The 14131-nt window shown below is 27.4% G+C and overlaps 1 protein-coding gene across 1 annotated transcript; it reads left to right on the plus strand.

The window, feature by feature from the left end:
• Window positions 1–807: 807 nt before the first annotated feature.
• On the plus strand, window positions 808–12428 carry LOC111616073. Its single transcript, XM_023357505.1, has 10 exons — window positions 808–828; window positions 7294–7475; window positions 9797–10010; window positions 10086–10229; window positions 10307–10572; window positions 10642–10895; window positions 11210–11477; window positions 11549–11713; window positions 11831–11984; window positions 12064–12428. Exons 2-10 carry the CDS (start codon window positions 7403–7405, stop codon window positions 12389–12391), a joined length of 1866 nt encoding a protein of 621 aa, XP_023213273.1. The 5' UTR covers window positions 808–828; window positions 7294–7402; the 3' UTR covers window positions 12392–12428.
• The last annotated feature ends 1703 nt before the right edge of the window (window positions 12429–14131 follow it).

A 14131-nucleotide genomic window follows, 5' to 3' on the forward strand; every position in this document is an offset into this window, starting at 1 on the left:
AACCTAACTTGACAGGAAAAGTGTAAAGGGTGGTGACATCCTCTGATAATATTGCTTACTAATTAGCAGCGGCGTAATCAGGAGCTAGGGAAAGCCCCCTCTTACCTTTGTAAATAAATAAATGAAAAATTAAAATAAGTACAAAAAAAATACACTTATATATAAATACAATATCTCTATCCTCTGTGCTTGTGTACATTCGCAGTGTACAGAAGTATGTGCAAGGTTGCACGTTCTAATTCGTTCCCTAAATATCGGTTCTAGTTACGCTAGTGGTAATTAAATCTATTGTGGACAATGTGTAATATCTTAGCGATTCCAAAACTTTTATTAAATGGACAAGCCTAAGATACAGAATCTTAGGTCTTGGTAGATTTAAGATTATAAACTATGGTTTTTAATTTGTGTAAAATGCATTTTTAAACTGCATTTATTTTATGTATTAATAATTGTGATTATAAACAGAAAATATCCTATAAATACTTGATAAATTTTGTAAAAATATAATAAATTATTAGATTAAATTTATCGCTAATAAAGATTAAAATAGTTATCTTGTCATGGACTATAACAACGATTTAATTCGATTTTAATTATAATATATATATATTTATATTTTAAATTACTTGTATTATATTGTATTAAAATCAAGGTTAGGATGTAATTATTACTGTTAAATTATTTCGTAGTAAAATTTCATTTGTTTATCGTTTAACTAACGTCTTGCTCATGCTGATATTTGTTATATCATTCTACGAAGATTAACTGAAAGATGATGTACTCGTAAATGCATATAGAACCGATTTCCTCCAAGTTTATTATACAAAAGTACTGTATATTTACATTTATCTTTTGTTTCTGAAGAGTTTTATAACTTTAAATATCAAATATATTTTTAATAATATTACTGTAATATGATAATTCGTAAAACTGGCATTTAAATCATAATTAAATTGCGATATCAAATAGAAGCATCCTCAATTTTTAGTACCAATAATAAGTCTGAGATTTTATCTTTTTGTCCAAATTTTCAATAGTTTTTTTCAAATAAAATCATCTTAATCTTAAATAAGTCCTCCTCTCTCTATATTTTTGAATTTCTATACAGTCAAACCTTTAATAACTGCCATTTTTTCAGGAACGTTTCTTTCTTTTTGAATTGCATACAAAATAACCTTCAAACACAGGCCACCTCCGAACAATAGCCATTTTGTATGTTTCCATCAGGGGCTGTTGTTTATAGGTTTGAATGTATTTAATTATGAATGAAATTATAAAAATTGTAATTACTTAAAAATGATGTAAATACTTATAAAATTCATTAATTATACATCAACTAATTGCTTGAATTAGGAATAAATTAAATATTGTAATAGTTTTCTTACTAGCGTGAAAGAATAAGGCTCTTATTTATTTAAAAATAGTTATTGTTAGTTAAATAATAACCAGTAACGATTTTGTTCACATTACATTCAATACAATAGAGGCAAACAATAAAATAAAATGAATGAAAAAGGAAGCAAGCAATAAAATAATTTATTCAAGAACGATTTGACTTAATAAATGGAAACTTATAGACTTGTAATAATGGAATGTAATTCAATCTTAATTTACTATAAAAATGAAATGAAGAAAGAACAAAAATTAATACATTAGTTTATTTTTAAAGTATTGAAATATAAAAATAATCATTTCCCTTCTACAGCTGTAAATAAGTTAATCATTATTCACTTGAAACTTTCGTAAATATATTTAAAAATGAGAACAAATGTGTAAACCGAAATGTAATTATTCTTTTTATTATTATTTCCCTGTTATTAATTATATTAAAAAATATTTATAATTGACCCATAACGTATGAGTTGGCTCTCGGTATGACTGAAGTCAAACAAATACGACGACGAAAGAATTCTATATGTATTGATACTACCAGATTCGATCCTTCATTTCATGGCAGTAGGAAAATTATTTGTTTTGAGAAGTCTATTCGATCAACAAAAACTGCAAATAATATTTCTTTGATTACAATTATATAGTTTATTATAGTCGACACAGAAATCCCATTGATAATTATTTAAAAAAAACATACTTTTTTAACTCCGCCCTATGGACACTAAGAGGATTTTTTCCATACGCATTGTGGTTTCTTTCTTCCAAATTCAGAAATACCGTATTTTACAGTATATAAGATGCAACACCATTTTTTCACAGAATATTCAGTAAAAAGTGTTTAGTATATTTAAGCCATTTGGCGTTTTTGGCACTTGGCCTCAATTTTTTTTTATAGTATTCTGGTTTTAAAAAAATTAAAATGCACACTTTTATTTCTTAGGGGAAAAGAGGAGGATGAAATATTCAACATGAAAACATGCAAAAGCTGCTTAGCTATAGCAAAAGACATTTTACAATTAAAATATCCGATAACTATGAATACCGGTTCACGTACCGTGGCATAAAATAACTTCAGGTTAGTCTTACTCAATACAATAAAAGTATAGACAAAAAGCATTACTGTTCAATAAAAAAAAAAAAAAACTTTAATCATCTTCAAAGCCCGAAAATTCTGCTTCATCAAAACCTAAAAAATGTCATCATCTTTACCCTTGTCTTAAAAAAGTACACTATATTCAGTTCAGTCTAGAGCATTACTAATTCTACACTGTTTAATTAAAGGATTCATAATTAGTTCAGTTTTTATATCATCTATGCTTTCTTCATTCATTCGCACTCCTATGTAATGGTGGATCTCTTCACTCCTCCTGTGTACGAACTGGTTATGGTTTATGGAAGATCGTAACTTCACTTTAAGATGCAGACCAATTTTTAAGCCTGTTTTTGTATGAACGTTGCATCTTAGAAGCCATATATTTAATCAATTTACTTATTATAAAAAGCTTCACATCCTTTGATTATTATATTTTTCTTTTCTATCAATATAGCTACTAATTTAGCTATTAACGAAACTTATCACACCACAATGAAAAGATGACCAGATTAGAACTTTATTCTTTAATTAACTCCAAATTTATAGCCAAATTGGTAAGTATATTAATAGAAGAGAAAAATTTAATCAGTTGTTTAATTATTCTTTTATAATTATTTATTATAAATATAATATGAATTTTAAACCTTGAATATTTATATTTGAAAATTTATATGGTCAATAAATTAAAAATACCGGATCTCATGGCCTTAATTAATATTTAAATTATTTAAATATTTATAGAAACAGAGTTATTTTGGAGTTGAAAATCATATTTATCAATATTTTAGGCATTGATAACATTCAAATTTTATAGTTTTTTTTTTTTGAAAAAGAATGTTGAAAGAATTTTTTAAATAGACCAAATATAAACTTAGAATTAAAGCCTCGAATTACAGCTCTAAATTTTGCGTTCTAACAGCTAACAATAAATTCTAAATTCTTTGATTTGTAGCACAAAATATACGTCTAGAACGTTGACAAATTACAAAATATTTACCGAACCATAAATTTATTTAATTTACTGTTTTATTTTAATTAAAAATGATAAAATTTATATAAAATATAAATTTATTTAATTGTTAGGCTTATATTTTTATGGACCAATATTGAACAGAATTAGTGATAATTTTTAAAATTACATTTAAAAAAAAAAATGTCAAATTTCCTGTCAGAATTAGGGCATTCACTTATTTGATATCCCAATCACATTCATCTGTAGAATTCTCAAGGTTGAATTTCATAGTTTTTTTAGAATTCAGCATACAGCTGGTAAAGGAAAAAATTCGAAACCAACTGTAAAGATATTTCTAAATATTTTAAAGTGAAAAAATAGTGTGGTAGAATCTAATTGAAACATTTATAAAACTCGCTTTCAGTAACTGAACTTTGCAATATTTAAATTAGATTGTACAATATCTCTTTGTGTGTATATATAGGCTATATATATATAATTTGGAAGCCATTTTAATTCCTTTTAAGTCGAAAATGTTCGTAAATATGAAAATTTTATCAATAATAGCGAGTCAAATGTTTTAAATTATAATTGCTCATTATAGGAATTTCGTTCTGTTACTAATATAAATAACATTTATATTACCATAAATCAAGTAAGATTTATACAATATTAATTAAACCTATATAAATTTCTTGTATTTTTCTTCAGTGTTCTCAGTTTCAATTGAAAGTTTCACTGAATAGAAGTTTCAATTATCCTGCGGATATTGCGACAAAATACATAATTTTCTTATTGTAGATTTGATAAGATCAACAATGTTATTTACTATTTATAAGAGAATTTTATTAAGTAATTCATATTTAATCACTAAATTACGATTAAAATTCATATTTAAATACAATTAAAGCATTTGAAAACAACGGCCACTGACGGGAACATAAAAAATAGCAGGCGTTTAGAGGTGGCCATTGTTGGATATTCGACTGTAATTAAATTTGAATAAATGGAATATATTTAGAAGTTAAATAGAACCATATACTAATTCTTTTCTGCTGTTAAAATTCTTTGATCGAAAATTGGATATTTTAGTATTTGATCATAAAGTTCACAAGGATAGATGCCTGTACGTTGACACTTCTGGAATGCTTTGAAAATATCAATATATCGATATTCATTGCTCTGAAATATGTGACGTTACCTTATCTAAATCATATGTACTGTAACTGCTTCGGTATTTCCTATTGCTGAAATTTTTAAACGTTTATTAAAAATCAGCTGCAGCTTTTATTTTGGGGGATTAGTACAAATTTTCTATAAATAAGTCGATTAAATATTTTCATTTTAGTTTTTCATAAGGATACTTTGTATAAATCTACTATTTCAGATGTTATTTTTTTCTCTATGAGTTAAAGAAAACATCTTTTAAAGTTATATATAGACGCGAAAAGAAGGGAAATTCCTAAAATTACAAAGTTAACAAGCTAAATCGAAAACAAGTGAAATGTTACGATTATGCTTTAAGTATAAAATAATAATTTATATCGAGAAATTAGTTTTAATAGAAACATTTTCCATGATTTTTAAAATATCTTGGTCATTATACTTTAATTTAAATTAATTAAGATTTGTTTTAAAAATTAATTAAAAATTATGTATGTCATTTGTTTTTTATCATACAGTTATTTTCAAATATGAAATATTTAATATTTGATGTTAAAAAAAGTTCACTTTCAGTTGAAATTTCATTTCAAACTCCTAACAGTCCAAAATTTCAATTATAGTTTCTATANTAATTTATATTTATTTGTTTTCTAGTAGCAACAATAGTTACGAATGTTATTTTAATTTTTCAATTATTGAGTTGCAATTTGAAAAAACTGTAGACCTATAAATGCCCACTGTCGTCCGTCAGTTTGTCTGTCTTTCCTTAATCTCGAAAATGGTGTTAGATAGATGAGAGACGAGACAAGATGTGGAAACCTTAGAAGGAGATGACCCCGATTAACTATATACAAACTTTCAATGCAAACCAGAAGTCACGTTATTTCAATTCAAAACTTTCTCCCTGAAAACAGTTATAGATGACCGGCACGACTTTATTGTTAAAAGGAAAAGTATGATGTACAGGGGCAAGACACTACAGTGCTAATTGAGATGGAGAGCATATATTTTAGATGAAATAGATTAAAAATTGCATGCCGGCACTGTGACGATGTCACAATAAATAATTGCTTGTTGCAATATAATTTTGCTTTAAAAAACAGGACTAAATATGATAAAATTTTCATAATTTTTTAATCTCCTATTTTAAATTTTTATATCAACAACATGCTTATACAGTAACCTATATACAATCAATAAAAATAGAGAATAATTTCAAGATTAATGTATCTTTTAAAAATTCGAAAAATTCAAAAAATTTGATTAGATGAAGACTTTTCATGAAAGATTTTTATGCATTTTAATTAAGTAATTACTTTTAAAAATTGAAATAAAGATTTTTAACTTTTGTGTTTTAGTAATAAAGAGAACAGAATATAAATTTAATATTATCAAAAGAATTTTAAAGTTTCGTTATTCATTAATATGAAATTAAGAATAAAAAAATCCAGCAACGAGTTACTTAACTTTCCCGACAGCATTTAATGACACCATCTGTTATCATATTTTATTTAAAAACATTTTATATTTTTAACTATTATAAAATGGCAAAAAGCTTAATTTTGAGGGTAGGGATGGGATTTTTATTTTTAAAAAAATGTAAATGTTAATAACGAGTAAAATCGTCATTAAGTCCGACCCCCTTTATCTCCCCACTCTCTCGACCTTTAATCACCAAAATAGTATCAATCCCCTAATACACAAACCTACCTGCAAAATTTCAGAAATTTTTGACAAAAAACATAGGAGTTATTAAGCTTTAAAGACGGTGAATAAAATCGTGTTCCCACACACACTAACATCCATATATACAAAAAAAATTCCCGAATTCTTTTGCTTTTCTCGACGTTTCAAGGACACCTGAATCCAAAAATATAAAAATCTTCGGGGGCTATTTTTTGACCGATCGCCGTACTTTCCCTCTGTAATATATAACAGTCAGAAAAGTATTAAAAACATACAAAAAATAATGTACTAAAAATACTAATATACACATTAATATAATGGTAATGTATCAAACAGATGTTTAAATGCATATAAATTTCAGTCTTTTGAATATTTCTAGAGTATTTAAAGTAGGTTATTTAGCGTTTGAAATACTTTAGAGTATGTCAAATACTCTGTGGTATTTCGAATACTAATTAAAATACTAAATACTTATGTTGAGTATTTGAAAATGCAAATACTTTGAATCTCCTAGCTAAAGTATTTCAAATATAAAAGGAAATATTCTCAAAGAATTTGAAATAGGAATTGAAATACTTTTATTTGTACCACATAATATGACCCAGGTAATGTTGAACTTCAAGAGTATTTGTGAAAACGTGACCGTATTGCAGTTTCATATTATAAAAGAACTTCTTGTCTCGAAAATTGTTGAAATTAATATCTCAAATACTATAGTAGAGGTAACAGAGACTTATCACACCACTACTGGTAACATCAAAATGACATTCCTATCATCAGAATGCAACTTTATTACTGGTACGCATTTCGGTACACAAGACCCACACAGTACTATGAGGATTACAGGCCTACAATACTCAGTTTCATATTATTAAAGAATTTCAATTAGCGTAAAGTTCTAAGATTGGTAATAAATGATGAAAGATCATGAAAAATTTTATGATTTTATTTAATTATAGAAAAGAATAGTTTTCTGAAAATAATTTCACTTTTTTCTTTAATTTAGATGTAACTTACGTTAGTTATTTCCGAAACGATATGGAAGTGACTTCAACAAAACAATTTCCTAAAAATATAAAACCAAATTGCCAGTGGAAATACTCGTTGATATCAATATGAGATGTTCGATTATCTGGATATTTATTTTTTGTCAATTATCTGTTGCCAAACAATGTCTTCATGATAAAGGTAAGCAAATATAATACAGTAAACTTTGGTTTTTTAAAGGTTTTTCAGAGTATAAATGCTTTTGAAATTATTTTATTAGCCTTTAATTATTATAATTCATGCTTCTGAATATATAAAATACTGGTATGTTTATAAATTATAGGAAAATTCTCAGTTTTCTACTAGAATACTACGTGTTCATTATTATGATGTTAAAACATTTATGAGATTTAACGCATTTCATTTGGTTATCGCAACAGTTCAAATAAATAATTAATTGATAATGACTTTCTTAATTAAAACCAGATAATTATCAATGCAAAAACTCAACTTCTATGAATTCTATTTAATTAAGAGTTTTCAGAGTTTAATTAATTAATATTGTTTTTCGCACGTTCCTTTTGCACTTGTATTTTCTAAAATAATTAAATCTTAATTCAGAAAAATTTTTATTACTAATCTTTAAGGAAACATAAATTCAAATTTTATCTAATTTGCTATATTAAATTTGCCGCTATTTAAAAATGTAATGCTGTAATTACCCATAATCACTTTTCTAATGAAAGAAAACTTTAAAATGTACATAATTTCAAGACAAATACAAAAGTCAATTGAAGCCTTCTCGATAAGACCATTTCGTGCCATAAGTCTACGAACCTACAAAGAAATATCGATTCCACTTGTATCCAATTATGTTCCTGTGGCATAATAAAGACGTATTGAGAAGAATATTTTATTCTGGAGACAAAAATACATAAATGTTTATTAAAATAGTTTCTTACTATATTCGAAGTCTTGTAAGATTAAAATCGTCTTACTATGATTATTAAATAAGCTTAATATTTCGTAAATAAAGCTTAAATTACGTTTTAACTAGTAAAAATGAATAAATAACAATCCAGTTAACACTGCAGCAATATTATATAACGAATTTTGCAGTCAGTAGCAGAATGGATAGCACCACTAAATAATGATAGTTGGTCGTAGATTCGCGCCTGATCACCATGCTGGCCATGTGGCGTTTTCCGGATTTTTTCACGCTTTTTATGGAAATTATGAAAAAATGGCTTCTTTCAGGAACTTCCCATTATCAGGTCGCTCATATGTAGAGCTGCCTTAATTAATTAAACCATCAATCCAATTTAATCCAATCCCAGTTGGGCCCTTCTTTAAGTGTCCATTGGATGGAAAGAGCCAAACACGTGAAAACACAAATATTTGGTTTATAACAAAACCTTTATAAACTTTAAATGTAAATTGTTATTATGTTATATTATGTTTTTTTTTAACTTTATTATTGTAGAATAGTAGATTAATTATTATACGCTTACTACGTGAATGTACTGTACAGTTGACATACGTAGATCTGTAACGCACTGCGTACAAAAAAGAAAAAAAATACGAAGTTACACAATGTTAGGGTTCAAGTACCAGACCTGGCCTTATTATTGTTTTTGGTTCTCATAATTCAACAAAAAAAAAGACGTATAAGTAACAGTTCATAAATGAAAATTTTTTATTAAATTGAATAATAAGAAAAAAACAAATTGATTAATTGTACCAACAGTTAGTATATTTGTCAAATATTCAAATAGTCAAGTAACAAAAACAAAGAATAAACAATTAATCAAAGAAAGTCTTATTTCATATAATAATAAATTCAAAAATCCCATCTCCACCTCAAAAAGAAATACTCAAAAAAGTATACTTCTTACGCTAATCACTTCACAGAGTCTAAGGCTGTTATACACGGTAAGGAAATCCTTTGAGGATTAACCGTGATTTTTTTTCTATCTATCCATTTTTAAATAAAAAAAATTCTTTATACGTTGAGAGATATTTTAATAAGTTTTGTAAATTACTATGTTCGATCCAGCCAGTTATATCCGAGTTTTTTTCGTCTGTTAAGCACATCCTTTGAGGATTTCCTTACCGTGTATACCAGCCTTAATTAATAATACAACGGTCGTCGCCAGGAGCTGCACCACACGGCTGTATTGGATGTGCCGTGTTTTATCCGATGTTCAGTGCAGCTTCGCACTGCCCTAATGTACATTATTTTGCGTCACGGGATCAGTCGCGGATGCAAAATTAGTATCTCGGTCTTTTTTGACTTTGTTTGCACAAAGAGGGTTTAGGAGTGTGTCCTTAAAAAAAGAAAATCTCCGAAAAGAAAATAACTAACTAAAAATAACGCCCGAAAACATAAAATACGAACGGACTGACTCCTTACAGATCTAGTCATTTACCATACTGAATATAAAATTAATATACATATATATGAAAAATCAAACAGAAAACCATAAGAATTCTTATTTACACTTTTCTTTTTTTTTTTGAAGAACAAATCTCCAAACGTTACTTCTACTCTGGCGACACAATTCTTCCAATATATATAGAAGCAAGTAAACGACCCACACACAAATTAGTGTCTAACATTTTAAAGATACTTTTGCAAGAGAAACTCGGATACCATGACACCATTTTATTGTTACAAGATGAAGCCGTTGCATGCACTGCTACTTTGCAACGTATAACGGGATGCTTTTCTCCAGAGTAAGCAAAGTATACGAATTTCTCATTAATTAAATTTCATTGATGAAAGTTAAATTTTATTGTCAAAATATTTAGAAAATGCAAAAAAGTAGAAAATTTCGATTCAACTGCTAGGCCTATGATAAATCTAGAAGTATGGATTGGTCCTGGATTTAATTTGGATAAATGGAGTGATTTAACAGAAATCGAAGATTGTGGTCCTTTAGGTCCCATTGGAAGGTAATAAACGCTTATGTGCTTCAATAATTTTTTAAAATTATTATTATAGAATTTTATATTTGGATATTTTCTCGCAGATCTGATTGGTATATTTCTGAAAAATACGTCAAAGATAAATGGAATGTTAACGAAACAATACTAGATCATTGGAGAAGTTATCAAGACAGTGGCATTGTGACTCCTTTCAATCTTTTGAATGAACCTGAATTTTCAACCTGGGTATTTGATAAAGAAAGTAACAGTTATTATTGTTCATATACAAAATGCGAAAATGGTGTTTTTTCACCTCCACTGTGCCAAAATTCCAATGTGACGTGTGCAACTCTCCTGGCTGATTACCCTGGTAAGTATTAAAATCAGTAAATTTTCATTTGATTCAAATATTTTTAACCTAACACAAATTCTTCCACAGTTTCCTCTTATCGAGTTCTGAAAGATCAGATTATTCAGTTAAAATTGCTTGTCAATGTCGCTTGGGTAGGACCACATTTAGAAAATATTGTTAGGAATCGATTCCATAAAAATGAACCGACATTGTTTTTTTATTGGAAACCGAGTGCACTCATATCATCGAAAAATTTCACTCATATTTCTTTTCCTTCGTGTAGAGACAATATTTACCGTTCATCTCTTCCATGCGAGTTTGAAATCAGTCAACTTGAAAAGGTATAATTAATTCAATTTATTTAAATAATTTCTTTGTACTAATTACAAATTAAATTGCAATCCATCCGAATATTTTATATTAAAACTTGTTAATATTTTCGGTCTATCAGTGGCCGAATGGATAAATCCACTGAACATACTGGTAATTGGTTGCTGTTTGCACCTGACCAACAAGCTGGCCACGTATTTTCCAGGTGTTTTTCATGTGTTTAAAACCTAAATAGAGTCAAGTTTCCCATAGAAAATATTTCCATGGGCATTCCGTAGTGTTATGTTGCTGTATCCCATCAAACCAAACCATTTAATATTTTCAGGTAATATGGAAGAAATTGAAAAGTAATGCTCCTCTTGTATACCAGTTGGTGAATTCTATGAATTATCATCAGACAGAATATATTCAACTGTTGAAGTATACATCCACTGACAAAACAATAGAGGAAGCCGCTTGCATTTGGATTAAGGAAAATGATTATATATGGAGTAAATGGTTACCAGATGATATTCCAGATAAGACAGTTCTCTACATAGGTGGAATTTTCCCTGTTACAGGTCCCTATAAAGAACTTACTGGTGTCATACCAGGTTAGTTTAACATTGGGAAATATATCACATCATGTAAAATTTTATTTAATAATTTTTTTTTTCTTTTAAAGCTGCCGAATTGGCTGTAGATGCAGTTAACAAGAATAATAGTATTTTGAAGAATTATAAATTAGAATTATTGATTCAGGACGGACGTTGCATGGCAGATGTTGTTATGAAAACTTTTATAAGTTATGTGACAAATTCTAGTTTCAATCGATTAATCGGAATTTTGGGTAATTGTCTAAATATATAAATTTTTATCCAATTTGTTACAATTTGCCATTGAATTACATTCATTTCCTAAAGATAATTAAATAATAATTTATAAATATTAACATTTAATTTTGTAGGGTCAGCATGTTCGGATACTGTGGAACCCATTGCAGGTGTTGCCAAGCATTTTAATTCTATTATTATAAGTTACAGCGCGGAAGGAGCATTATTCAATAATCGTGAAAAATATCCTTTCTTTTTAAGAACTACACCAGAAAATAACCAATTAAGGCAAAATAAATCTTTAATATAGAAACTTTCATTAGGCTTTATCACAGTGATGCTTACAATCAATGATTTTCTATTCCAGGTTTGTATTTTTAAAGCTTTTTCTTCATTTTGGGTGGCATCGAATAGCTGCTTTAACAGAAGATGGTCAAAACTATCCAGAATATTTATCGCTACTTCACGATCTTTTACAATCGCAAGGATTAAATTTTATTAGTAATAGAAAATTTCCACGAAATCGTTCGTCGAATAACATGTCTCAGTATCTTCTTGATCTCAAAAATAAAAAAGCTCGCATCATAATTGGCGTTTTCTACGATTCCACTGCAAGAGCTATCATGTGTGAAGCTTATAAACAGGTAATATACGAGTATATTCTATCTTTACTGATAAACGTGTCTGTTATCTGAAGTTAACGATATTCACGAAGTTCGATATATCAAAGATAGCTTCATATGTACACAAATCAATCCAAACTGAATATCTCCATATATATTAATATGAGATTAATATTTTTAAAGCTATTTAATGAGAAATAATCAATTAAACTTTTGAATTATGCTTGGTGTATTAGAGATATTGAATGGAAAAAAACTTATGCTTAATATCAGCATAAGTTTTGATAGTAAGCATTTAATTATATGCTATATGTCAAATAACATTTATTTTAAGATTTGAAAAAGAGTTTGGTAGATTAAAGCAGTTTGAAGATTAAAGATTATTTAAAATTTTATAAAAATTAGGAACGGAATAGAATTAAATATTTTAAAACATTTAATAAATTACAAGAATCTACAAGCAAAAGTAAGATAGGAAAATGACACAAGTAGAGTAAGATACGAATGTGAATTGTTCTATCCCTGTTTAACACATACAATGAATGAATAATGAGAGACATATTTGAAGACATAGAAGTAGAAAGGTAAGATGTGCAACCGCATATCTTACATTTCTATTAATAAATAGTGTAAGATATTTTCTACTAGTAAACAGTGTAGGATATGCAATCGCATTTTAGTACTAATGGACCAGGTGCCACCAGAATAAAACGGGATAAAATAGTTTTAAAATATTGTTCGAAGAATAGTGACGTTGGTGAGGTCGTATATTTGATTTTATAAATTAAACATTACAATCAAAGTTAATATATTTATTAAAAGTAAAAAACAAATAAAAAGTGAATAATAAATTATTAAATTAAAACTAATTTCATCTTTCATTCTTGTTTTATCTTGTAATATTTAATAGAATTGAAACTCAAAGAGCTCTTAACAAAACAATATTTATGGGTCTTATGATATATAATCAAATTACTTTCATGAAAATATTTGTGGAAATACTTTTTCACTTTATTTTACTGAAAAAATAAATATTTAATATTAATAATTATAGTAATAAAAATACAGGGTGATTCACTAGGAACTGGAAACTTATTACATGAAATAACTTCGTATATATGAGCATGAAACACAAACGGAGCGATTCTTCGTTTCATGACGAAATAGTCCACAGTCGACCGAGGTATTTTACATTACATTGTTATTCAAGTGTGACTCTGTAATCTTGAGATATTGAAGAAAGCACGTGTTCAGTTCCGAGTAAATCACTTGTAATTAATTGAAACAACACCAAAGGGATGCAAATATCTCAGACTATGAAACCACAGTATTTAAAATTTAAGTAAATAAATTGTTAACATTTTAGTTTATATGTAAAATTTAAAAAAAAAAAAAACGTTTAATTTATTGATATTTTTAATATTTATAATTTCTAACGATTATTTCACTCAAGAAAAAATTGTTGTAAACTCAAAACGGTTTGGNATATTTATAATTTCTAACGATTATTTCACTCAAGAAAAAATTGTTGTAAACTCAAAACGGTTTGGGACACCTCCAATAGTCAATGTCCAAACAATCTCCTTATAGGCATATTATCTTTTTAACACGCTTTACCACGATTCTTATATTTTTAAAGTGCCATATCGTAAATTGACGCATCATCTCTATGCATTATTATGGAAATTACAGCAAGAATAATCAAACTGTTGTTTTTCTGAACTTTTTCAAACAAACAAAAAGCCTAAAAACTCTTGTTACACCTCTCCTGAATAATACGAAATAAATGTATTTCAGATTATAAAATACAAT

Source organism: Centruroides sculpturatus, unplaced genomic scaffold (genome assembly GCF_000671375.1).
Source record: "Centruroides sculpturatus isolate CEXI.00-Female unplaced genomic scaffold, Cexi_2.0 scaffold2950, whole genome shotgun sequence".
Classification (NCBI taxonomy): Eukaryota; Metazoa; Arthropoda; class Arachnida; order Scorpiones; family Buthidae; genus Centruroides; species Centruroides sculpturatus.